Below are 27,318 nucleotides of genomic sequence, written 5' to 3' on the forward strand. Positions count from 1 at the left end.
TTCCTTCCCGTCCACATTAATTGATTTGATTTGTTTACTTTATTTATTTTTTGTCTATTAGATTGTAAGCTCTTTGAGCAGGGACTGTCTTTCTTCTATGTTTGTGCAGCGCTGCGTATGCCTTGTAGCGCTATAGAAATGCTAAATAGTAGTAGTAGTAGATCCTTTTCCTAGGTGTTGACTCCTAATGTGGAACTTTGAATCACTTAGCTATAGTTTCGGTTCCTCTTTCCCACATGCATCACTTTGCACTTTCTCACATTAAATGTCACCTGCTATTTGGATGCCGAGTCTCGTAAGGTCCTCTTGCAATTTCCACAATCCTCTTGAAATTTAAAAACATTGAATAACATTATGTCAGCAGCAAATTTAATCACCTCACTAGTTATTTCCATCTCTAGATGATTTATAAATATTTTAAAAAGTAGCAGTCCCAGCACAGACCCCTGGGGAACCCCACTATCTAACCTTCACCATTGAGAATATTGACCATTTCACCCTACTCTCTATCTTTTAACCGGTTTTTAATCCACTGTAGGACACTACCTCCTATCCCTCGACTCTCTATGAAAGGAAATGGGTGCCCCTCTATCCGAGGCTGTGATAGGCACAGTAGGTAATTTTATGTCCCCAGGTTAAATAACTTGCCTGAGATCACAAGGAGCCACAATGGGATTTGAACCAGGATTCTCTGCTCTAGGCCTGTGTAACCCTGCTGTGTGACCAAGGCAGGTATTGTCCACACTCTCCATGCAGTCAGCTTATTCCAGTTCGACCCAGCTGTTTTCACAGAGCTGGGATAGGCTAGGATCTGATTCTTGCTGGGGCAGGCACATTGCATATGGCACTTTGACCCCTTTTTCCTTCAGGACCAAATGCCCCACCTCCCCACTCCCCCCGTTTTCTATTTCTGTTGATGGCTCTCTATTTCTCCCTGTCTCCTCAGCTCGAAACCTTGGGGTCATCTTTGACTCTTCTCTCTCCTTCTCTGCTCATATCCAGCAGATCGCCAAGACCTGTCGTTTCTTTCTTTACAACATCCGTAAAATCCACCCCTTTCTTTCCGAGCACTCTACCAAAACCCTCATCCACACCCTTGTCACCTCTCGTTTAGACTACTGCAATCTGCTTCTTGCTGGCCTCCCAGTCACCTCTCCCCTCTCCAATCGGTTCAAAACTCTGCTGCCCGTCTCGTCTTCCACCAGGGTCGCTTTACTCATACTACCCCTCTCCTCAAGTCGCTTCACTGGCTCCCTATCCGTTTTCGTATCCTGTTCAAACTTCTTCTACTAACCTATAAATGTACTCACTCTGCTGCTCCCCAGTATCTCTCCACATTCGTCCTTCCCTACACCCCTTCCCGTGCACTCCGCTCCATGGATAAATCCTTCTTATCTGTTCCCTTCTCCACTACTGCCAACTCCAGACTTCGCGCCTTCTGTCTCGCTGCACCCTACGCCTGGAATAAACTTCCTGAGCCCATACGTCTTGCCCCATCCTTGGCCACCTTTAAATCTAGACTGAAAGCCCACCTCTTTAACATTGCTTTTGACTCGTAACCACTTGTAACCACTCGCCTCCACCTACCCTCTTCGTCTCCTTCCTGTTCACATTAATTGATTTGATTACTTTATTTCTTGTCTATTAGATTGTAAGCTCATTGAGCAGGGACTGTCTTTCTTCTATGTTTGTGCAGCGCTGCGTATGCCTTGTAGCGCTATAGAAATGCTAAATAGTAGTAGTAGTAGCAGCTGGATCCCCATTCTTCTCAGATCCAGGTTCTTCTTGTGTATTTCAACCCTCCTCATATATCAGTGATGTCTCAAGCAATAATATTCCTCTTTTGCCTTACCTTTATTCTGGTCAATGGAGGACACACACTATCAGTAGGGTGGTTCTTTTCCTTCCCGAGATATGTTTCACTCTTGGCACAGAACCACATTAGTTAGCTTTCTTCTGAAATGATGGCCACTATTGTTTTCATTTTCTGTTTCAGTTTAGGTTCAACAGAGATGTTAAAATATTGGATTAAATTTAGGTCTGGGTCCGGAAAATATAACAGTTAATTCCAGTGTTGGTGTGGGTTTGAATTCAGGTTGAGGCTCCGATTACCCACATAGGGAGTAATTTGATAGTCGTTTTCATGAGTATGTGGGACTGTTATAAAATTTGACAGGTGTTAAAGTACGTGCATTGACATGATGGCACACACTTTTCTGGTAGGTGTACAGCGGTGGAATTTGGGCAGACCACAGGCTGAGTTTGCAAATGCACATGTAGATTATAAAATATGCTAATTTATGCATGTACTTCAATAATCTAGGTGCAGATATTTATACCTGCTCTCATGTCTGCAATTTAGAGGTGTCTGGACTTGACAAACACCAGGTGCCAGATTGCCATAGTGGCTAAAATTATTGTACCTGGTATCTAGATTTTTGGCATCAGCCACAGCATGTGGGCAGCAGTGCCAGGACAGATTGACTAGAGAAAGGCTACAAAAATAGTTTAAGGTCTGTACCAGAGGTTTTTTATCCAGTCCTTGGAACACACCCAGTCAATCAGGATTTCAGAATATCCACAATGAATATGCATGACATAAATGTGCATAAACTATCTCTATTGTTTAGAAATCTCATGTATATTCATTGCAGGTATCTTGAAAACCTGACTAGCTAGCTGTGTCCCGAGGACTGGGTTGAGAACCCCTGGTCTACACCAAAAGTTGTCCATGTTGGGTTTTGAGCTTTAACAGTGGAATACATTGAATACTCCAGAAAGCAGAATTTAATAAGCACCGATAGGGTTCTGTTGAACATTGTTGGACATCTTTTGCTGAGAGATGGAATACTGAACGATAGTGACACTGGTCTGTAGCGCTGCTGAGATATTTTCACATCAAGAACAGTGAATAACTTTTAAGTACAGATTTGGCTGCAAAAGCGCCACATATGAACTTTGATGGATTTCATATTATCTGCAATTTTTCCCAGAAAGTTTGGATAATATATTAGGAAATTTTTCTCACATAAAGATGTTCCTGTTTATGTTTTGAAAGATGACATTTGTTTGTATAGGTATTTCAAGGTGAAGTGTTGAGGAAAGAATTTTATAAATGCTTTACAATAAATAACATGATATGAAAGTTTTTTCTAACATAGCTATTTTAGAGAAATATTACGATTATGTTATTAGGTAAGAATTATGTATCTAGCTCACGGCAGTATTTGAATTTACAATTTCCATCACCTCTAAGGGTTAAATATAAAACTGAGTTAGAAGCGTCTTTTACTTATTAAGCAGCCAAGTGGTTGAACAAGTTACCAAGGTATATTAGTTATTAGTCTACTCATGCAATTTTTCGAAAAGATTTGAAAACTTGGTTGTTTCAGAAGTTGGTACTGTCATGATAATTGTATTTATTCTTTTGTTTATGATTATGACCTGGTTTAGTAGTTGTTTTACAGTTCTAGGATCATGTTCCGACTTCTTTTATTGTGGTATACAATTATAAAAAAAACAGAATATGCATGACGTAGATTTGTATACATTGGAAGGAAGACAGGCAAAATTCTCTCATGCATATTCATTGTGCATATCCTAAAAACCAGTCTGCCTAGGTGTGCATCTCAGACTACAAACCTCCCTCCAACAATTAAAAACTCACCTAAAAACATTCCTATTTGAAGATGCCCTAAAACAAACCACTAGCATTAACCACACCTTATCCTGCCCCCATATCCCTTCGTCTTCTCACTCCCTATACAATTTGTATCTCTGTAAAATGATGTATCCATATCCTATGTTATCTCTGATACACCTTATTCCCATTTATTGTAAGCCGCACTGAGCCTGCCATCGAGCGGGGTATAAATGCTAGAAATAAATAAATATACTTGAAGTATGCTACTACTACTACTTAACATTTCCAAAGCGCTACTAGGGTTACGCAGCGCTGTACAGTTTAACAAAGAAGGCCAATCCCTGCTCAAAGGAGCTTACAATCTAAAGGACAACATGTGCAGACAGTCAATTGGGGCAGTCTAGATTTCCTGGATAGAGGTAAAATGATTAGGTGCCGAAGGTGACATTGAAGAGATGGACTATCCTACATCTGGGTATGAATACCCAACACATTGCATATCCCTTTTGTATTTTCTGTTTATTATTATGCCATTTGATTTGCTTTCAGCTCAAACCAAAACTGCAGCCGAAACTTATCAGCTGGTTTCAGCCGAAACAAAAAGACTCATATTTAGTTGTGTGAATATAAACCAGTGAGGGCTGCTGGGGATTGTCAGAGCTTGCATTCTGTATCCCTATGCTAAACCCATACCCCCCCCCCCCCCCCCAATATACAGCCAGCAGCAGGCAGTGTGGTTAGCTGCTTCTGCTGGTACAGACCCTGGATATTAAATGCCTGCCATATCCGGTGACTAGAATTGAATATCCAGTTTCAGTTTTGATGCAGCAACTTAACCGGCTAAGCCAATATTCAGCTCTACTTGGTTAAAAATTAATAGTGGATAAAGATAGCCCTGTTATTTAAGTGGCCTGTCTTAACCGCTCAGCTTATCTGGTTTAGTGCTGAATATTTACGCTTAGCCGGCTAAGTCACATGGCTACCACTACTAATCATTTCTAAAGCGCTACTAGACGTACGCAGCGCTGTACACTTGAACATGAAGAGACAGTCCCTGCTCGGCAGACTTACAATCTAATTAGGACAAACAAGAGATGAGGGAATATTAAAGTGAAGATGATAAAATAAGGGTTAGGAGTTAAAAGCAGCATCAAAAAGGTGGGCTTTTAGCTTAGATTTGAAGACAACCAGAGATGGAGCTTGACGTACCGGCTCAGGAAGTCTATTCCGGGCATATGGTGCAGCAAGATAAAAAGAACTGAGTCTGGAGTTAGCAGTGGAGGAGAAGGGTGCAGATAAGAGAGATTTACCCAGTGAACGGAGTTCCCGGGGAGGAATGTAGGGAGAGATGAGAGTGGAGAGGTACCGAGGAGCTGCAGAGTAAATGCACTTCTAGGTCAATAAGAGAAGTTTGAACTGTATGCAGAAACGGATAGGAAGCCAGTGAAGTGACTTGAGGAGAGGGCTAATATGAGCATAACAACACTGGCGGAATATTAGTCGTGCAGCAGAATTTTGAACAGATTGAAGGATGGCTAAGTGGGAGACCTGTGAGAAGCAAGTTGCAATAGTCTAAGCGAGAGGTGATAAGAGTGTGGATGAGGGTTCTGGTAGTGTGCTCAGAAAGGAAAGGGTGAATTTTGGTCATATTATAGAGAAAGAAACAACAGGTTTTAGCAGTCTGTTGAATATGTGCAGAGAAGGAGAGGGAGGAGTCGAAGATGACCCCAAGGTTACGAGCTGATGAGACAGGAAGGATGAGATTGTTATCCACAGAAATAGAGAATGGGGGAGGAGGAGAGGTTGGTTTAGGGGGAAAGATAAGAAGCTCAGTCTTGGTCATGTTTAGTTTCAGATGGCGCTGAGACATCCAGGCAGCAATGTCAGACAGGCAGGCTGATACTTTGGCCTGGATTTCGGCTGGTGGCTAAGCACTAATATTCATGGAGATAACGGGCTATCTCCAGCTGAATATTACCACTTAGCTGGCTAAACGCTATTTAACTGGCCTGGCTTATTAAACACCGCTGAATATCAGGTCTACAGTATCCAAAATAGAATATAATAATTTAAATAATGAAAGACTATTTTGCCTCCAAGCAAAATAGCTTCCACACACCTGCAGCGCAGCTAATGAAAACTGAAATTAAAAGCCACGGTGCTTTTACAGTGGCTGACTTTGCACCACAGTCAAAGTGACAGCTGATGTTATATCTCCACAGAAAGGCTAATTCCTAAGGAGGTTATCATCCCAAATTTACAGACTTTAATTCCTGCTAAAATTCTGTATCAAAAGCATTTTTGAATCACTCTATTTACCATGTAGACTATTGTGCAAGATCATAACTGCATTATTTGCAATCACAGTACAAAAGAAAATGCAGAGTATCCTCCAGGACTACTTTACAGTCCCTGGTGGTCTAATCAGGGCAGCAGCGATGTCCCAGTCACAGCAGCCATTTTGGGAGCAGAACCAGAATGGGCAGGACTGGAGTAGCTGGGGGCAGATCTTGCCCCAACTACACCCCTATACCACCAGGGATCGTAAGATAGGCCCAGTAAGCCTGTGTGTGTGTGGGGGGGGGGGGGGGGGGGGGAGGGGGGGGGGTATGCAGGAGGAGGAGCAACTCCTGTTTAGGAAGACTACTACTACTACTACTATAAATCACTTCTATAGTGCTACCAGTCGTACGCAGCGCTTTACAATTGAACATGAAGAAGACAGTCTAGACAACTATCTGAGAAGTAAGGAATGCTGTTTCTGCAGTCCTTGTCCAGACAGATATCATATGCCTCTGTACCCTAGCATTAATCTGATTATCTGCTTCTGACCGGCACGGCATTATTTAACTGGGCAGAAACCTCTCTTGCTCACTTAAATAGTGCAGAATATTGACCCCTTTATATTTAAAAGTTAATATGTATTTATTTATTTATTTGCTCCATACTTTAGTGGTGACTCACTCACCTGAATCGTCATCATTAAAGTCCACAATTTAATTCACTGAAAAAACTTTTTCATTATTTTACATTATGTCACTTTTTATAAATTGATTTTCTTTTATATCAACCAAAAACTTAAAAACTACTGTAAGTACTGTTATAAGTATGTGGAGGACCATACAGCCGACATGGGCCATGTTTCGCAATCTGCTGTGTCAAGGCAGGTCCTGCAAGCCTAATGGCATCAATATTCCATACTATGGTGTACAGTCATCACCGAGGATTGGATCATTCAGCTGGTGATTCTATTACCACTCTAGTCATTTGACTATTATCAGCGTCGAGCACATTATTGGTTTAAAAGCTCACGCTGTTAATTTGGTCCTTTAAAAGTGTGATTAATCTTTCCTTAAACATACTAATGCAAGGAAAAGAGGAACTAGAAAAAGAGAATCCTCTAGTGATTAAGGAAGCAAGTTTCAGTGTTGTCTTTTTCCCTTTGACGGAGCCCCTGCAGTGTGGCCCTAGGTAGAAATATTTTTCACTGTTCTATTAATGGAGTCAAAACAGAAAACTTGGCAGATAAAACAGAGGCAAGTTTTGGTAATTGAAGAGATGACTGTAATACTCGTTCATCTGGTTCAATAAATCTAAGCTACTCTTTGTGCCTTGATATGTCTGGTTTTAGAGCAGTGCAGAAGATGTATCTCGTTACTGTGAATGGGAAAGCCTAGGAAAGGAATACTTGTTTTCTTCATTAACAATCTTTTTTGTTGCTCTCTTAGCTCTTCGTGATTGACAATGGTGCTGATGACTGGCGAATTGCCATGACCTATGAACGCATCTTCTACATCAGCCTGGAACTGTTAGTGTGTGCCATCCATCCCATCCCTGGGGAGTACAAGTTCTTCTGGAACGCACGCCTGGCTTTCTCATATGCACCATCCCGGACTGAGGCTGATGTGGACATCATTATTTCAATACCTATGTTCTTGCGTTTGTACCTTATAGCTCGGGTTATGCTACTGCACAGTAAACTCTTCACGGATGCCTCTTCCCGCAGCATTGGAGCTCTTAACAAAATTAACTTTAACACACGCTTCGTTATGAAGACTCTTATGACCATCTGTCCAGGGACAGTGCTGCTGGTATTCAGCATCTCCCTGTGGATTATTGCAGCATGGACTGTTAGAGTTTGTGAGAGGTGAGCAGGAAAAAGAAGAGGGTCTTCCCCATCAATATGTCAATACCTTCAAAATTTAAACTATTATTATTATTATCTATTACATTTGTACCCCACATTTTCCCACCTTTTTGCAGGCTCAATGTGGCTTACAGAGTATTGTTATGATAAAGTCGTTACATGATTTAAATACAGTTGATCATAAGCTGAGGTATATGAGGATTTAGATGGAAAGGTGTTAGGTAAGGTCGTGTGAGAGGTGTTTTTTGGTGTACTTGGGTGGTTTAAGGAATGATTTGTTTCATTGAGGATGACTTTTGTAGGCTTTGTTGAAGAGATGTGTTTTCAAAGCTTTGCGGAAGCTGGTTAGATTGTTCATGGTTTTCAGGGCCATGGGTAAAGCGTTCCAAAACTGTGTGCTTTTGTACGCAAAGGTCGTAGCATAAGCCTGTTTGTATTTCACTCCTTTACAGCTGGGGAAGTTCAGACTGAGGAATTTGCGGGCCGATCTTTTGGCATTTCTGGGCGGTAGGTCCACTAGGTTTAGCATATAGAGTGGGGCATCTGCATGAATGATTTTGTGTACAGTCGTGCTACATTTCTAAAGTTACATAAAGATATTTATTTGTAATAAATCTACTCTGTAAGTCCAACTTAGCCATGTTCCTCGCTGTCCGAGCCACCACAGTCATCACGCAGTCCCTCCCCTATAAGTAGTCAAAGAAGCTATCGTCACAGCAGCTTTTCCGTACAGTCTATGTAGCCCTTCTAGCTCTCAGTACAGGCTTGAGAAGTCCAATGGCTCTTCTACTTTCACAGTCCTTCTTCACTCCTTTATGTACTCAATTTTATGTGGAATTCTTCTTTGGTATAAAAAAACATGTTTTGTGGAGGAAATTTTATGAGGGATGTCAGCATGCAGAATAGTGATGCAGACGCTCATAAAATTGCCAGAAAATATATGTCCTCAGAAAACACAGCGCCGACTTTTATGTAATATACACATAAGCATTCCCAGAAGTGGAGCAACAGGGACCAGCACTGTTAAAGAATTCAAGCATGTTTTGGAAAGACATTGAGGACAACGATATGAAAAAGGATAAGAGGTTTCCTATTAAATTTCAAAATAACTATAACAGATTTATTTAGCCGTTCGCAGTTTCATTGTATTGGCCGTGTATACTTACACGTGCATGGCTTAACCTTTGAGACAAGCATATGCTTGTCTCAACTATTACATTTCAAGCCACCTTTCACACTCTCAAAAACAGAGGCAAACGAATGGGTAATAAGGAAAAGCAAGGAACAGAGAAAGGAACACAGGAGGACACCAGAAACTCTCCTGTTTTGCCAAATTGTTATTATGCATTGTATTTTTGATGTAGATTTTTTCATTGGCATCTGGTTGTGTTGGAGTAGGACTGAAGGTTGATTTTTAGGTTGTTTTTTTTTTTTCTTTATCCCCAGTGAGATTAGGCAATAGGAACAGGGAGAGTGCATTTGCTTATACAGGGCTTTTATTCTAATACGTTTATATTGTGTTTTGTGTTTATATTGTTTTATTGTAATATTGTATTAGATTTTTGGACTTGTTGAAAGCTGACTTAGGCAATTCTTTTGAGATTGGAAGACAGGGTATTAAGTTAGACAGGTAGGTGGCAACCAGCAGGTTTCAAAAAAAGGACATTTCTGGAGTGCCCAAAGGGTCTATACTGGGACCAGTGCTTTTTAACATATTTATAAACTATCTGGGGAAAGGCGCATCAAGTGAGGTGATCAAATTTACATAAGACACAAAATGTATTTAGTCAAAAAAATAGCAGATGATTATGAGGAATTCCAGAAGGCTCCTTTGAAGCTAAGAGACTGGGCATTTAAATGGAAGATGACATTTAATGTGAACTATACTGGGTTCTGAGTTAGGGAAGAAAAATCAAACAGCGGAGATAACCAGATGAAACAATGGACTGTGTGCAAATATAAATAACCACAATTCTGTCTGAGTTGTGCTGGACTTTATCCCGGTACTGACATTGACTATCCACGCTCAAAGCGGTCACTGGTACAGCTGATACTCAATGGCGGTACTACCAAGTTAATTTAGTTCAGCCTAACCAGGTAGTTATTCAGGCACTGCCACTGAATATTGATGATGTCTGGGTAACTACTACTAATCATTTCTATAGCGCTACTAGATATACACAGCGCTGTACACATTATATGCAGGTACTTTCTCTGTCCCTAGAGGGCTCACAATCTAAGTTTTTGTACCTGGGGCAATGGAGGGTTTTGTGACTTGCCCAGGGTCACATGGATCTGCAGTGGAAATCAAACCCAGGTTGGCAGGATCAAAGCCTGCTGCACTAACCATTAGGCTACATCTCCATTCTTGGATCCACCCAGATTCGAACCCCAGAATTTCAGCAGCACTGCCTGGTTATATGCTACTGACAATCTGGGTTATGACCTGGTCAGCGCTAGTTAACTGGGTAGGAGCCTCTGTTACCCTGTTAAGTACAGGTGAATATTCGGCCCTCTGTATCTTTTCACTAGTTTTTCCCCCAAGTTTGTTCTTTCCGAGTACTGTTGGGTTGGAAAGAAAAAGAGCTGATCAGACTACATAGGTCAAGTAGTCTTTTTGTTCCATCATCTACTATGTAAGAATGCATAAAGTATCTGTTACTACTGCTTATAATTGTTATGATGCTAATAGTGATCCACAGCACTATTCTGCTACATTTACAGTCGTGACACACAGAGAAGACAGATATGAGGCTTCAGGAAATGCATTTCTTATAGTAAATATAGTTAAAATTAGTAAACATAGTAAATGATGGCAGATAAAGACTTAAATGGTCCATCCAGTCTGCCCAACAAGATAAACTCATTTTACATGGTATGTGATACTTTATATGTATACCCGAGTTTGATTTGTCCCTGCCTTTCTCAGGGCACAGATCGTAGAAGTCCACCCTGCACCGGTTTTATTCTCCAAATACCGGCATCGCCACCCAATGTCCACTAAGATTCCATAGATCCATTCCTTCTAAACAGAATTCCTTTGTGTTTATCCCACACGTTTGAATTCCATTACCGTTTTCATCTCCACCACCTCCCGCGGGAGGGCATTCCATGTATCCACCACCCTCTCCGTGAAAAAATACTTCCTGACTTTACTCCTGAGTCTGCCCCCCTTCAACCTCAAGTCATGTCCTCTAGTTCTACCGCCTTCCTGTCTCCGGAAAAGGTTTGTATGCGGATTAATACCTTTCAAATATTTGAACGTCTGTATCATGTCACCCCTGTTTCTCCTTTCCTCCAAGGTATACGTGTTCAGGTCGGCAAGTCTCTCCTCGTACGGTTTGCAATGCAAATCCCATACCATTTTCGTAGCTTTTCTTTGCACCGCTTCCAGTCTTTTTACATCTTTAGCCAGATACGGCCTCCAAAACTGAACACAATACTCCAAGTGGGGCCTCACCAATGACTTGTAGAGGGGCATCAACACCTCTTTTCTTCTGCTGGTTATACCCCTCTCTATGCAGCCTAGCATCCTTCTAGCTACGGCCGTCGCCTTATCACATTGTTTCTTCACCTTCATATCCTCCGACACCAACACCCCAAGGTCTGAGTCAAGCTTACTAATCTCTCTCCCCCTATTCAGTATCTCTCTTTTGGGTTTCTACACCCCAAATGCATCACTCTGCACTTCTTGGCATTAAATTTTAACTAATACTTCACTCAAGCTTTGAAAAAAATCTCGAAACTCAAAACCCAGCTTCACACCGGCTGCGTATATTAACCATAAACATCACAGCTGTCACCACTGGCTTAACACTACCATACACTTAGTGGTGGAGAAAAAAAAAGCCTCAGTAAAGCCAGCCAGCCAGCCCGAAATCAGACTATAAGGCGTGTGCCCAGCACACCATCATCTGGCTCAAAAAAACTCCACAATTACTCAGTGTTTCCAGGCATATCTTATATACCGTTTTTCCTACAAATTTCTTTCACAGTGAGAGACCTGTACATATATTCCTTAGAGCACAGAATCCCAATCAGTACAATTCATGCAGTTTATAATAGTTCAATATCCAATTAATCTTGCATTTATACACTCCCGGTGATTCCAGCCATATACCACTTATCTTCAAACCAGTCGTTATTGTGTTTACGCTGTCCAAGAAATCACCGGCTTTAACCCAACGAGGAGTCCCCGTTTCGCTTCCGCTGCATTAGGGGGTTCAATGCTCCATCTCGGATGCCAATCCTGTGACTCTGCTGTACTCAGAAAAACAATGGGGGTGGTATATGTCATTAAGTGCCCCTGCGACCTAATATATATTGGGCAACTACGAGGAGTCTAAAAACAAGACTGATGAAGCACCGCACCTGTTTGAAACTATTGAAGGGGGAGGCTCCATTAGTAACCCACTGCGAGACAGAGCACCATCAGTTTGACAATCTATGATGCACAGTATTAGAGCATTTAAAGCTCTCACAAAGAAGAGGAGACATGAGTCATATATTGCGTCATGCTGAATAGAAGTGGATATTTTTCTTTAATTCGACAGAACCCAATGGACTTAACGTCAAGGTAGAGCGGTCAGCATTTTTTTGAGAGAGGCTGTCTTTACAAAGTAAAAAGCTTGTTATGGGACCATGGTGTTTTCCTTGTTATTCAGGATGAGCAGCAGTGGAGTAGTGATGTTGGAGGCCAGCACCACTTTGGATTGGTTGTTTTCAATTGGAAAAGGAGGAGCTTGATCTATTTATAGAAGGATGGAGACGTTTGTTTGTCAGTTACATGGTTGTTTTTCCGAGTATAGCAGAGTCACAGGATTGGCATCCGAGATGGAGCATTGAACCCCTGATGCAGTGGAAGCGAAACAGGGACTCCCTGTTGGGTTAAAGCCGGTGATTTCTTGGACAGCATAAACACAATAACGACTGGATTGAAGCTAGGTGGTTTATGGCTGGAATCACCGGGAGTGTATAAATGCAGGATTAATTGGATATTGAACTATTATAAACTGCATGAATTGTACTGATTGAGATTCTGTGCTCTAAGGAATATATGTACAGGTCTGTCACTGTGAAAGAAATTTGTAGGAAAAATGGTTTATAAGATATGCCTGGAAACACTGAGTAATTGTGGAGTTTTTTGGAGCCAGATGATGGTGTGCTGGGCCCACGCCTTATAGTCTGATTTCGGGCTGGCTGGGTGGCGTTACTGAGGCTTTTTTTCTCCACCACTAAGTGTATGGTAGTGTTAAGCCAGTGGTGACAGCTGTGATGTTTATGATTAAATTTTAACTGCCAGACCCTCGACCATTCTTCTAACTTTCGGAGATCCCTTCTCATCGTTTCTACTCCCTCCAGGGTATCCACTCTATTGGCTATGTTCATAAGTACCGCCATACTGGGAAAAGACCAAGGGTCCGTCAAGCCCAGCATCTGACAGCGGCCAATCCAGGCTTCAAGAACCCGGCAAACTTCCCCCCACCCCCCCCCCCAAAAAAAAAAAAAAAATTAATAATGTTCAATGGACTTTTCCCTCAGGAATCTGTCCAAACCCCCTTTAAATTCCGTATGTCACTACATTCTCCGGCAACGAGTTACTACTACTACTACTACTACTATTTAGCATTTCTATAGCGCTACAAGGCATACGCAGCGCTGTACAAACATAGAAGAAAGACAGTCCCTGCTCAAAGAGCTTACAATCTAATAGACAAAAAATAAATAAAGTAAGCAAATCAAATCAATTAATGTGAACGGGAAGGAAGAGAGGAGGGGGTAGGTGGAGGCGAGTGGTTACAAGTGGTTACGAGTCAAAAGCAATGTCAAAGAGGTGGGTTTTCAGTCTAGATTTAAAGGTGGCCAAGGATGGGGCAAGACGTAGGGGCTCAGGAAGTTTATTCCAGGCGTAGGGTGCAGCGAGACAGAAGGCGCGAAGTCTGGAGTTGGCAGTAGTGGAGAAGGGAACAGATAAGAAGGATTTATCCATGGAGCGGAGTGCACGGGAAGGGGTGTAGGGAAGGACGAGTGTGGAGAGATACTGGGGAGCAGCAGAGTGAGTACATTTATAGGTTAGTAGAAGAAGTTTGAACAGGATGCGAAAACGGATAGGGAGCCAGTGAAGGGTCTTGAGGAGAGGGGTAGTATGAGTAAAGCGACCCTGGCGGAAGATGAGACGGGCAGCAGAGTTTTGAACTGACTGGAGAGGGGAGAGGTGACTAAGTGGGAGGCCAGCAAGAAGCAGATTGCAGTAGTCTAAACGAGAGGTGACAAGGGTGTGGATGAGGGTTTTGGTAGAGTGCTCGGAAAGATAGGGGCGGATTTTACGGATGTTGTAAAGAAAGAAACGACAGGTCTTGGCGGTCTGCTGGATATGAGCAGAGAAGGAGAGAGAAGAGTCAAAGATGACCCCAAGGTTTCGAGCTGAGGAGACAGGGAGAATGAGAGAGCCATCAACAGAAATAGAAAATGGGGGGAGCGGGGAGGTGGGTTTGGGGGGGAAAATGAGAAGCTCGGTTTTGGTCATATTTAATTTCAGGTGGCGTTGAGACATCCAGGCAGCAATGTCAGACAAGCACGCTGAAACTTTGGTTTGGATGCAAGGTGAGATATCAGGGGTAGAAAGGTAGATTTGGGAGTCATCAGCATAGAGGTGGTAGGAAAAGCCATGGGATGAGATTAATGAACCAAGGGAAGAAGTGTAGATAGAAAAGAGGAGGGGACCAAGAACAGAACCCTGGGGTACGCCGACAGGCAGAGGGATAGAAGTAGAAGAGGATCCACCAGAGTGAACACTAAAGGTGCGGAGGGAGAGGTAGGAAGAGAACCAGGAAAGGACAGAGCCCTGGAATCCAAGTGAGGACAGGGTATCGAGAAGTATGCTGTGATCGACAGTGTCAAAAGCAGCGGAAAGATCAAGAAGAATGAGGATGGAATATTGACCTCTGGATTTAGCCAGTAATAGGTCATTGGAGACTTTAGTAAGCGCAGTTTCGGTTGAGTGGAGAGGGCGAAAACCAGATTGTAATGGGTCAAGAATAGCATGTGAGGAGAGAAAATCAAGGCAGCGGCGGTGAACAGCACGCTCAAGTAATTTGGAGAGAAAAGGAAGGAGGGAGATGGGTCGGTAATTAGAGGGACAAGTAGGGTCAAGTGAAGGCTTCTTAAGGAGAGGTGTGACCACAGCATGTTTAAAGGCAGCAGGGACAGTCGCAGTGGAAAGTGAGAGGTTGAGAATGTGACAGATAAAAGGAATAAGAGTAGGAGAGATGGCATTAAGAAGGTGGGTGGGAATGGGATCAGAGGAACAGGTGGTACATTTTGAGGAAGAAAGGAGAAGTGTAGTTTCCTCAATAGTAACTTCAGGAAAGGAGGAAAGGGAATGAGGGGAAGGAGAGAGAGGGGAACGGACTAGTGGAGGGAGAGCTGGTGAGGTAGAGAAAGCAAGGTTTATCTTTTGAACCTTGTTGTGAAAGAATTCAGCAAGGGTCTGAGGAGATAGTGAAGGGGGAGTTGGGGGAGGGGGCACCTTGAGGAGAGAGTTCAATGTGGTGAAGAGAAGTCGAGGATTAGAGCCAAGAGAGTTGGTCAGTTGGATATAATAATCCTGTTTGGCACGTAAAAGAGCAGATTGGAAGGAGGTCAGCATGAACTTAAAGTGTAAGAAATCAGCAAGGGCCCGAGATTTCCGCCAGAGGCGTTCGGCGGAGCGGGTACAGGAACGTAGGTAGCGGATATTAGAAGTCAGCCAAGGTTGGGGTTTTGTACGCCTTACAGGGCGGGTCATCAAAGGTGCAAGAGTGTCTAAGGCAGAGTTCCAGAGTCTAACTACACGCTGAGTAAAGAAAAACTTTCTATTTGTTTTAAATCTACCATATTCTAGATTCATCTTGTGTCCCCTGGTTTTGTTGTTGTTGGAAAGTGTAAACAAACGCTTCACATCTGCCCGCTCTACTCCGCTCATTATCTTGTAGACTTCTATCATATCACCCCTCAGCCGCCTTTTCTCCAAGCTGAAGAGCCCTAAACTTCTCAGCCTTTCCTCATAGGGAAGTCGTTCCATTCCCTTTATCATTTTCATCGCCCTTCTCTGCACCTTTTCTAATTCCTTTATATCTTTTTTGAGATGCGGCAACCAGAATTGGACACAATACTCGAGGTGCGGTCACACCATGGAGCGATACAACGGCATTATAAAATCCTCGTGTTTGTTTTCCATCCCTTTCCTAATAATACTCAACATTCTGTGCACTTTCTTAGCCGCCGCAGCACACTGAGCAGAAGTTTTTAACGTCTTATCCACGATGACTCCCAGATCCCTTTCTAGGTCTGTAGGTCCTAACGCAGAACCTTGCATGACATAGCTGTAATTCGGGTTCCTCTTACCCACATGCATCACTTTGCACTTGTCAACATTGAACTTCATCTGCCACTTGCACGCCCAATCCCCCAGTCTTGCGAGGTCCTCCTGTAATCTTTCACACTCCTCCTGCGACTTGACGACCCTGAATAATTTTGTGTCATCTGCGAATTTAATTACCTCACTAGTTACTCCCATCTCTAGATCATTTATAAATATGTTAAAAAGCAGCGGTCCCAACACAGACCCCTGCGGGACCCCACTAACTACCCTTCTCCACTGAGAATACTGACCATTCAATCCTACTCTTTGCTTCCTATCTTTCAACCAGCTCTTAATCCATAGTAATACCCTACCTCCAGATCCCATGACCCTCCAGTTTCCTCTGGAGTCTTTCATGAGGCACTTTGTCAAACGTCTTTTGAAAATCCAGATACACAATATCCACTGGCTCCCCATTGTCCACATGTTTGTTCACCCCCTCAAAAAAATGCAGTAGATTGGTGAGGCAAGACTTCCCTTCGTGTCATCCACAAAAGGCAAACCTTTCCTTCCAACCCTTCAGCAATATCTCTCACAAATATATTAAACAAAATGGGCCCCAGCACTGACCCCTGAGGAACCCCACTGCTCACCATCCTTTCCTCTGAGCGGATTCCATTTACCACCACCCTCTGCCACCTGTCGGCCAACCAGTTTTCTATCCAGTTCACCACTTTTGGTCCTAAGTTCAGCCCTTTAAGCTTATTCACGAGTCTTCTGTGGGGGACCGTATCAAAGGCTTTGCTGACCAAGTAGATTACATCTAGCGCACGGCCTTCATCCATTTCTTTTGTCACCCAGTCAAAGACGTCAATGAGAATAATTTGGCAGGATTTTCCTTTGGTAAAGCCATGTTGCCTCAGGTCCTGTAACCCATTGTCTTTTAGAAAGTTAACTATTCTTTCTTTCAGCAGCGACTCCATTATTTTTCCTACCACCGATGTGAGACTTACCAGTCTGTAGTTTCCCACTTCTTCCCTGTCTCCACTTTTGTGAAGAGGGACCACATCCGCTCGTCTCCAATCTCGTCTTACCTATACTAAGGCTATAATTTTTATTATATAAAAGTAGATACATCCTACCCATCTCACTTCCTGAGGTTACATTCAAAACAAATTATAGAAAATGTTTTTTCACTCAATGCAGAATTACGCTATGGCATTTGATACTGGAAGATGCGGATAGCATAATTGGGTTTAAAAAGTCTTTACGCAAAGTCCCTGCAGAAAAAGTCCATAAACTATTATTAGCCATGTATAAATAATAAGGAAATGGGTTGTCTACTCCTTGAGGTCCTGCTGGGTATTTTGTGATCTGCATAGGTCACTCACTTGGTGGGCATATGGACTGACACATTTTATATTCTTAAAAGTGTTGGTAGAGTGTTCAGGAAGGAAGATAACTTTTGAATTGGCCATCTTCAATTAAGATGGCAGTGCTGGAGAGGCAGGCTGAAATTTAGGAGTGAATTCTAGGTAACATTGCTAGTGTAACAAAGCAGATCTGGGAGTCATAGCTTCAAGATGATACTGAAAGCTGTGTGAGGAGACAGAATACCAAAAGAATGAGCACAGAGGAATATGACAGAGCAGGTGCAACACGGTAACTATCTATGAAGGGTGTTGATCTTGGGTGCACCACTCTTTTTTCTGTTGCATTGGTCCTGTCTGGACTGCACAGATTAGCTCTTTAAGCCATGCATTGCAGTATGGAACTCTGGCACAAATCTCACAAGACTACAAGAGTTACACCACAGCTCCTTCCTGCACCACGTGGCCAAGGTAGGATGGTGGAGGTTGCAGCACCAGCAGTGGCTGCAGTGCAGGGGAAGGGAGACACAGAAGAGGCAGCTTCAGTGGGGAGAACTGATTTGAGTTTGTAGGGGGTGCCAGAAATCCTGGATTTGCCCCTGCGAGGAGAAGGCCCACAACTGAGCAGCACACTGATTGATAGTGGGATGGTGGAAGAAAGCGTTCTCTTCTATTAATGGCACATTATCCATCAGTCAACCTGCCTGAAACAATCTCACAATATCTCTTTGCCGCTATGGCTCCAAAATTATCTTTATTTTCCTACTCAAAGGTTTGTGCACACCAGTAGGTGGTGGTAAAAGTTTAGTTTAGTTTTATATTTGCTATACCAGCTTTTGTTGCAGAATTGAAGCATGCAAAAGGATCTTAGTGGCATGGGATTTATTTATTGACTTTTAAAAACAATTTTGAATGATGCTGATCACTAAGTTGACTGTATAAATGTCAGTAAACACAACGAACATTTTAAACAGAGGGGTAAATATTCAGCCAGTGGCAATCAGCATGACCGGGCCTCAGCACTGAATATTGGGGCATAGGTGGCCAGACAACACTTATGCGGTTAAGTGTAATATTCAGCACTGCATAAAAACAGGACTGTGTTATACGGTTACCTTATGCAGATAAATGCTGAATATTAGCACATAACCACATCAATGCAAACTGCACCCCCAGACCACCCACAAATTAGCCCGTTTCAGCTTAGGTACTAAATGCAGATATTCTGTGGCACAAGCAGTTTAAATGCCACTGAACATCCACAGTTAGCCCTGCACAAGCCTGATCCCAAAGAATAAAGCCAGATGAGAGGCAAACCGCCACAAATTGACTGAGATATGTGGAAATGCAGTGTGCAGCACAAATGAACAAACTGTATCTTATCTGTTGACCTCTTCTGTGTTTCTGTGTATTGTCATTTCCTTCATTTTCTAAAGTCTGCAGACAATCTTGCAGTATTTATCAGTTTGGAGAAATTAGTCTGTTTTTTTACGGTATTATATTGGGGGTTTTTTTTCTTGTTATTAGTTTGTGGTTTATCTGTCCCCTTACAACCTGAGGTAGAAAAATAAGTTATTTCTCTATCTATTGACTTGCAATTTCCTCTTCTCCTAGATGACTAGCTTGTCCTTTACTGACCTCTCTCTCCCTATCCCTGACAGGTACCATGACCAGCAGGATGTAACCAGTAACTTCCTGGGTGCCATGTGGCTCATCTCCATAACATTCCTCTCCATTGGATATGGTGACATGGTCCCACACACATACTGTGGAAAGGGTGTATGTCTTCTCACGGGTATCATGGTAAGAGAAACTTTATGGTGAACAGGGGTGACACTACCTTCATATAGATGCTTCTTTGTTTTTGTTCTTATAGAATGTAGAACGTTCTATTCGAGAGTATTTTGATGAAGCCACTGAAATACATTACTTCATGCTTTACTAATATCCTTGTGCTGATTATGATAAAGTTATCTGTGCTGGTGATAGTAAATCTGTGTTCAAACATTTGTAAATGCTGCAGAATTTGGCTATACAGTTGCTAGGTAGGGCTCATCATTTTGATCATGTGACCCCCCCCCCCCCCCACGCTGTTCATTCAATATCATTGGTTAACAGTGAAATTTAGAGCAGAGTTTAAGGTATTTACTCTGACTCAAAGCATTTCACGAGAAGACCCCACCTTATTTATCCTTATTAACTACTAGTTATGTTCTGGGTAGATTGCTTAGGTATCTTAATGGATATATGTTCATTGTTCCCGCCACTGTCACTACCTATTTAGAGTATGTATTTTTTAAAATAGAGGAAAAGCCTCAAAATCTAGAGGAACACTCTATCCTTGATAATATCAGCATAAGGAGGTCCTCTTAGAAGAGGTTTTTGCCTATGATGATTTAGAGGACCTCCTTATGCTGATATTATCAAGGATAGAGTGTTCCTCTAGATTTTGAGGCTTTTCCTCTATTTTAAAAAATACATACATCAAATATTTATGGATATTCAGTATAGCTAGATTTTCATTCTATTTTTTGTATATCCTTGCTCTTTATGGTGTTCTAGATTTCACTACCTATTTGGAGCCCATGTGGGTAGTACAATTATGGTCAGCCTCGGTGCTCTGGAATCTTCTGCCTATTTTTAACCAAGTTGAAGCCTCATAAGAAATGTTAAATCTTTATTCAAGACAAATTTTTTCATATTGGCATTTAGGGACTCGGTCCTGGAGATCAATTCAGTAGTATTGTCACTGTGATACTGAGTGAGGGTTACGGGATGGGCCTTCAAAATAACAAAGCCAGACCAGGTTGTAAACATGAAATAAATACTTTATTAACTTAAATCTGAGGCCTGTTACTTCACAGCAGGTCCAGAAGTAAATATCTTTATTAAAAAAAATCACCCAACATGGGGTGGTGATATAAGTTTAGTACGGTCCATATTTTGCTGTGTCGCAGGAAGTTAATTTGGGTCAGGGGGGTAGGCCTTCTGAAACAAGTTGGTTTTCAGTAGTTTCCTGAAGTTAAGATGGTTATGGATAGATCTCACGGTTTTGGACAAAGCGTTCTACAGTTGTGTACTTGTGTAAAAAAAGCTGGATGCATAAGTTGATTTGTATCTAAGTCCATTGCAGTCTGGATAATGCAGATTTAAGTAAGTTCGGGATAGGCTGGTACTGTTTCTGGGTGATAGTTTTATGCGGTCCAACATGTATCCAGGAACTTCACCATAAATAATCCTGTGGACAAGGGTGGAAGCCTTGAAGGCAATACATTCCTTGGTGTGAAGCCAATGCAGTTTTTCGCGAAGGGGTTTGGTACTTTCAAATTTTGGTTTTCCGAATATCAGTCTGGCTGCTGTGTTCTGTGCGGTCTGAAGTTTCTTTGTTAGTTGTTCTTTGCAACCTGCATAGATTCCATTGCAGTAATCTAAATAAAATAGATAAATCTCTCTTATCTGTCCCTTTCTCCTCTACTGCTAATTCAAGACTCTGTTCCTTTTATCTCGCTGCACCTCACGCCTGGAATAGACTTCCCGAGCATGTACGTCTAGCCCCGTCTTTAGCTGTTTTCAAGTCCAAACTCAAAACCCACCTCTTTACCACTGCTTTTGACTCCTAACTCACTTGCCCTGTCCTTTAGCCTCACCTCTTTATTCCCTTACCCTTAATTGTTCTGTCTGTCTGTCTTATCTAGATTGTAAGCTCTTTGAGCAGGGACTGTCTTTTGTGTATGGTGTACACTGCTGCGTATGCCTTGTAGCGCTATAGAAATGATAAGTAGTAGTAGTAAATGGCTTAGTACCATAAATTGTATTAAGTTGCGAAATACGTCTCCTGGGAAGAAATGTTTTATGCGTTTAAGTTTCCACATTGAGTGGAACATTTTCTTTGTAGTAGAATTTACTTGACTTTCAAGTGTCAGATTGTGGCCAATTATGTCGCCAAGCAGTATTAGGCTATCCGAGATTGGAAGAGAGTAGTTTGGAATGTTTAAGGTTGAAGGTTTATACTTATTGTTTAGATGAAAGGATAAGACAATGAGTCTTTTCAGAATTTAGTTTCAGTTGGAATGAGTTTGCCCATGCATCCATTGTATTCAAACCGATCTTAATTGTATTGGTGATTTCTGTCAAATCATGTCTGAAAGGTATATAAATTGTAACATCATCAGCATTAATAAATGGGTTTAGGGCTAAATTGGATTAGGATTTGGCCAGTGGAATCATCAATATGTTGAAGGGTGTTGGTGAAAATGGTGAACCCTGAGGGACTCCGCAAACTGGTTTCCAGGAAGATGATATGTTTGAGTTCGATTTTACTTGGTATGATCTAGAGGATAAGAAACCTTTAATCCATCTGAGTATATTACAATAATCAAGACAATCATAAAACACAATACAAAATATACCTAGCAACATACGTATAAATGATACACACAAAGCAAATGTACATGAGCATGTGGACAAGTCTGTGTGATGCATTAAAGTATCATGTGCTTATGCACCTGGGATTCAGTGAAATCTGCCATCAGTACACTCCTATTAACAAATAATCATATATGGTGCATCTTATGTGAAACCAAATATGTAAAATATGTGGTACAAATATGTGGAGGAGTGGCCTAGTGGTTAGGGTGGTGGACTTTGGTCCTGGGGAACTGAGGAACTGAGTTCGATTCCCACTTCAGGCACAGGCAGCTCCTTGTGACTTTGGGCAAGTCACTTAACCCTCCATTGCCCCACGTAAGCCGCATTGAGCCTGCCATGAGTGGGAAAGCACGGGGTACAAATGTAAAATAAATAAATAAATAAACTACAAGCAACAATGCTTAAGAGTGTTTAATCATTACATACCAACACTGGGAGTGCTAAAGAGCTCACAGACCCAGATCAATTAAGAAAAGATGCTCAGCAGAACTAAAAGAATTAAATAAAATCTGTCAGACCAAATGTATCAACACACAGATGTCTAAAAAACAAATGTAAAATTACAAGATCTTACTTTGAATCATAAAAGACAACTAGTATCCAACTCCACTTGCTGCAACATCATCAAAAAAACAGTGCATGATGGGAGACATATCTATCACTTCCTGGTTTGGTGAAACAAAGGGTTCTCCAACAAAGAGCCAAGTAAACACTAAAAAAGGTGTAAAATAACTAGAATCAGATCCAAATAAAAAAATATTACATCTAACAATAAAGACAGATAAAAAAAAGTATTTCAGGCATAATAAAATTGCGTTTGGAACGCATGTGCGTTTCTGTGACATCATAACATGGGACATTCATTCAAAAGGCCTAAAAGTCAACAGCAATAACAATAATCCTCACCAAATATAAAACATTAAACAACAAGCACATAGATGGGTGTTTGGAAGCATCCACTGGCCCATGGAATACAAAAAACACTGAATCCCACAAAAACATAAGTGTCAAAAATTGGACTTGGAACACATATGCATTCCAATGCAACTATCAAAGAGGATGTCCAATTAAAAGGCTCCTAAGTCACTGAACTTAAAATAATATATTTCAAGCACTATTAAAATGCCAACCTAAAAAAGGGAGAAAACGGCATCCATATGGTACAAAATTCTCCAAGAGCATTCTTCTCACCCTCCCTCAGTGTTACAAAACATCTGGAATAAAGAACTTAACTCTCAAGTATCCGAAGATCAATGAGAAAAAATTGGTTCTCTCTATACAAATCCTCCACCACCGCTAACTCCAGACTCCGTTCCTTTTATCTTGCTGCACCATACGCCTGGAATAGACTTCCTGAGCCGGTACGTCAAACTCCATCTCTGGCCGTCTTCAAATCTAAGCTAAAAGCCCAACTTTTTGATGCTGCTTTTAACTCCTAACCCTTATTCACTTGTTCAGAACCCTTATTTTATCATCCTCACCTTAATATTCACTTATCTCTTGTTTGTCTGTCCTAATTAGATTGTAAGCTCTGTCGAGCAGGGACTATCTCTTCATGTTCAAGTGTACAGCGCTGCATACGTCTAGTAGCGCTATAGAAATGATAAGTAGTAGTAGTAAACAAGCGATTCACATCTGTTCCATTCCATTCATTATTTTATAGACCTCTATCATATGTCCCCTCAGCCATCTCTTCTCCAAGCTGCCCTAGCCACTTTAGCCTTTCCTCATAGGGAAGTAGTCCCGTCCCCTTTATCATTTTTGTCGCCCTTCTCTGCACCTTTTCTAATTCCAATATGTCTTTATGAACTACTGTGACCAGAATTGCACAGAATATTCGAGGTGCAGTCGCACCATGGAGCGATACAAAGGCATTATAACATCCTTATTTTGTTTTCCATTCCTTTCCTCTCCGGTACTATGTAAGCCACATTGAGCCAACATATAGGTGGGAAAATGTGGGATACAAATGTAACAAATAAATATAAATATAAATATCGTGTATATCTGCTAGAATTCTGTGGTGCCACAGCTGGTAGCTCAGGTTAGAGCTCTGCTTTACAAACTTTCAAAACAAGCTTATTATTTGCTCGCATTAACTTTTTCTGACTGAAAGTAGAAATCGGTTATAATTCATTAAGCATATACAGAATTGGCCCACTAATTGAACAAGACTAGGTGGTTTTTAGGGCACCAAAAAACCCAAAACATTCTTTAGCGTCCGCGGCAGATGAATCCAGAGACGTGAGTTGTGTCCATCTACCAGCAGGTGGAGATAGCACTGATTTGTACTGTGCCTAGTGGATGTCACACTTCCTGGCCAGTCAGTATGTCTCTTAACAGAGACTACGCAAAACAGTGGAGTTCAATAAGTGGCTTGAGTCTTGGTGTAAAGGTTTTAGTCACATAAGGGCGTGGGGGTAATACGTGGAAAAATAACAGGCTGTACTGTAATGATGGGCTACATCTTTCAGTGACGGGAAAAAGGATCCTTGGGGAGAAATTCAGACAGTATGTTTCTAGACATTTAAACTAGAAGGCGGGGGTGACAAAAGGAAACAAGGGAATTCGGAAAGTCACCCCCAGAATAAACTTGATGGCAGAGGGAAAGGTCATCTAAATACAGAAAACCACCTAAACCCTCTACGCAGATGGAAAGCAATGAGCACAAATGCTCGCAGTCTAGGTAAAAAGGTTCAAGACTTGCAAGCCCTGATGTCTGAAGAAAAACTGAAGAAATTTGAGTTGACAGCAAGGCAGAAAGAAAAAAGAGAGGAAAGAGCTAAAAATAAGAACAGTCAATATGTCAGAAGCAGGTGTAGTGAAGGTAAAAGAAGACAAATGGACAGCAGCCGCTTGAAAGAGAATTAGAAGACGACAGACAGGAAAGCAGAAAAGAAACTGCAACCAACATGATGGAAAAATACAATGTCCAGATCACAAAGGTAGAAAAAAGCTAGGAAGGTCCTTGTCGGTGCTGATATGGAATAGTAGATTTGACTTTTGTAGGGGTTTTGTATTCATTCATAATAGATCTGCTGCTGGCGTGAGGTTATGTTGCTGCTACTCAGATGAATCTAGAATCAGATTTTATTTATTTTTTGGGGGGTATGGTGAATTCTATAGGAACTCACCCTAGTTCTGTTCTGCACACATTGCATGTGAGAAGGAGTTCTGTGGATGAAGAAATGTATGTTTGCTCTTAACACGGTGTCAGTGCAGAGCCAGGGGTCTGTATTTTTTTTATATTAGAGTTCCAGGCAACATAATTTATCTCAAACAAGTTTTGCTGATAAAGTTTACTTTTTTAAGTAAAGCTTGGGCATATAAATTGCATTATAGGACAACTGCCTGACTAGTGTTTGGAGTAAGGGGACTTCCTCACTCTCCTTCCTAATCAGAGTTTTCAGAGGGCTACCTCATCCCTCACATCAGGAAGCAGACTGCCTTGAGCCACCCCTGGGGGTAAGTGCAGTCAAGCACTACTTGTAGGACTTGGGGATAGGATAAAGTGCTGCCTTATGGGGATGGCTGTGGAGGGGGGGGGGGGGGGGGGGGAGGTATTTTTTTCTATTCATGTGGCATGGTATGGTATGGTATTAAAAGTATCTGGCTGTTTTTTTAATTATAAGAACTAAACAGGAAGTAATGTTTGTTTTTTATGAAAATGTGTATGTTAGTTTGTACACCATATAGAATGGTAGATATTGAGGTAAGTAAGTTTTGTAAAAAATAAAATGGGGAGAGGAAGGGAGAAAGTTGGGCTTTGGAAAAGGAGAAAAGAGGAGGGCGTTTGTGTCAGGCCTAGGGAAATGACAGAGAAAGTGTGCTCTTTCTGTGGCAATTCATGTGAATGCAAAAGGGGGCTTTATGAGAGAAATGTTCTATGGCTTACTTCAGTTAAAAAAAATCTTCACTATTTTGGTATTCTGTTTCATATTCAGTCTTAGCCAGTTTGTTTTTTCCTTTGGGATAATCATGTATATGTATGAGATATCTGTATGCAAATTAATATGTTAATATGCCAAGCACCACCCTTGCCCCCCCCCCCCGCCCCGCAAATGAAACAGTCAAACTACGCCCATGAGAAGCATTGAAAAATGTCAACCAACGGAGCTGCAAGAATTTCCCTAATTTCTTTCAGTACCTTCGGATGTATGCCATCAAGCTCCTTTGCTTCGTCTACCTTTAGTAAGCTCTTCATGAACACTGTCTTCTGAAATTTGTCTTCTGCAGTCCTACTCCCGGCTCTTCACCTATGAACACAGAACAGAAATATTTGTTGAGCAATTCTGCTTTATTACTACTACTACTACTATTTAACATTTCTAAAGCGCTACCAGGGCTGCGCAGCACTGTACAATTAACAAAGAAGGACAGTCCCTGCTCAAAGGAGCTTACAATCTAAAGGACAAAAAGTGCAGTCAATCAAGATTGAGGCAGTCTAGATTTCCTGGATAGAGGTACAATGGTTAGGTGCCGAAAGCGACATTGAAGAGGTGGGCTTTGAGCAAGGATTTGAAGATGGGTAGGGAGGGGGCTTCTATGTATTTCTTCCCTTGTAAGCCTTACAATACCACTTTTCCATGTCATCTTATCATTCACATATCTAAAGAATGTCTTGTCACTGAATTTTACCTTATTGGCTTCTTCCATTTATTTTTAGTTAGATTTTGTTCACACCTTTTCAGTAGTAGCTCAAGGTGAGTTATATTCAGGTACACTGGGTATTTCCCTGTCCCTAGAGAGTTAAGGACTTGCCCAAGATCACAAGGAGCAGCAGTGGGATTTCAACCCGCCAGCTCTGGATGTTGAGAGCAGTGCTCTAACCACTAGGCCACTCCTCCATCTGTGATTGCCTGACTACTTTACCTGCTGCTCTTAGCTTTTCCAGGTATTGCAGCCTGTCGCCTTCTTTCGGTGATGCCTTGTAATTTATGAAAACTAACCTTGTTTCCCTAACCTTTTCAGCTACTACTTTTGAGAACCAAAGCAGCCTTCTTTTCGTCTTTCTTTTGTTTACTTTCTTAACAAAGAGTATACTAATGTTTAGTCATGCATTGGGTGGCAGGTGAGACTCCAGCTGCCTTGTTGGGTAGACTATGCTATTATGTTTTTGCTCCACTGTGCAGTAGTTCTATTAGAAAGGCCAAACCTTTTCTGCTTTTGTTGAGTCCTTTCCACTAGCTTGAGCTGGATGAGGGATATTCTCAGACAGTTTGCTTTCCCTTTCATACACATCCTTTTAATTAGATGGGCTATAAATTTAAAATGAATTGCTGTCTATCTGAATCTTGACCTACTTACATTCCTCTCTGTGGAGCTCAGCAGAAATCAAATATTGCTTTTCATTTGGCTGAGATTTCAGTATTACAGACTTTGCCCTTTC

At 41.7% G+C, this 27,318-nt stretch overlaps 1 protein-coding gene across 1 annotated transcript in view; it reads left to right on the forward strand.

Annotated features, from left to right (window-relative positions):
- The window catches only part of KCNN3 (potassium calcium-activated channel subfamily N member 3), an 89,693-nt gene that overhangs the window by 22,269 nt on the left and 40,106 nt on the right, over positions 1 to 27,318 (forward strand). The window contains exons 3-4 of the mRNA XM_030187507.1: positions 7,372 to 7,790; positions 19,163 to 19,304. Of these exons, the coding sequence (XP_030043367.1) occupies positions 7,372 to 7,790; positions 19,163 to 19,304 (561 nt within the window). The remainder of the gene's footprint in view (positions 1 to 7,371; positions 7,791 to 19,162; positions 19,305 to 27,318) is intronic.

This window comes from Microcaecilia unicolor, chromosome 14, assembly GCF_901765095.1.
Source record: "Microcaecilia unicolor chromosome 14, aMicUni1.1, whole genome shotgun sequence".
Classification (NCBI taxonomy): domain Eukaryota; kingdom Metazoa; phylum Chordata; class Amphibia; order Gymnophiona; family Siphonopidae; genus Microcaecilia; species Microcaecilia unicolor.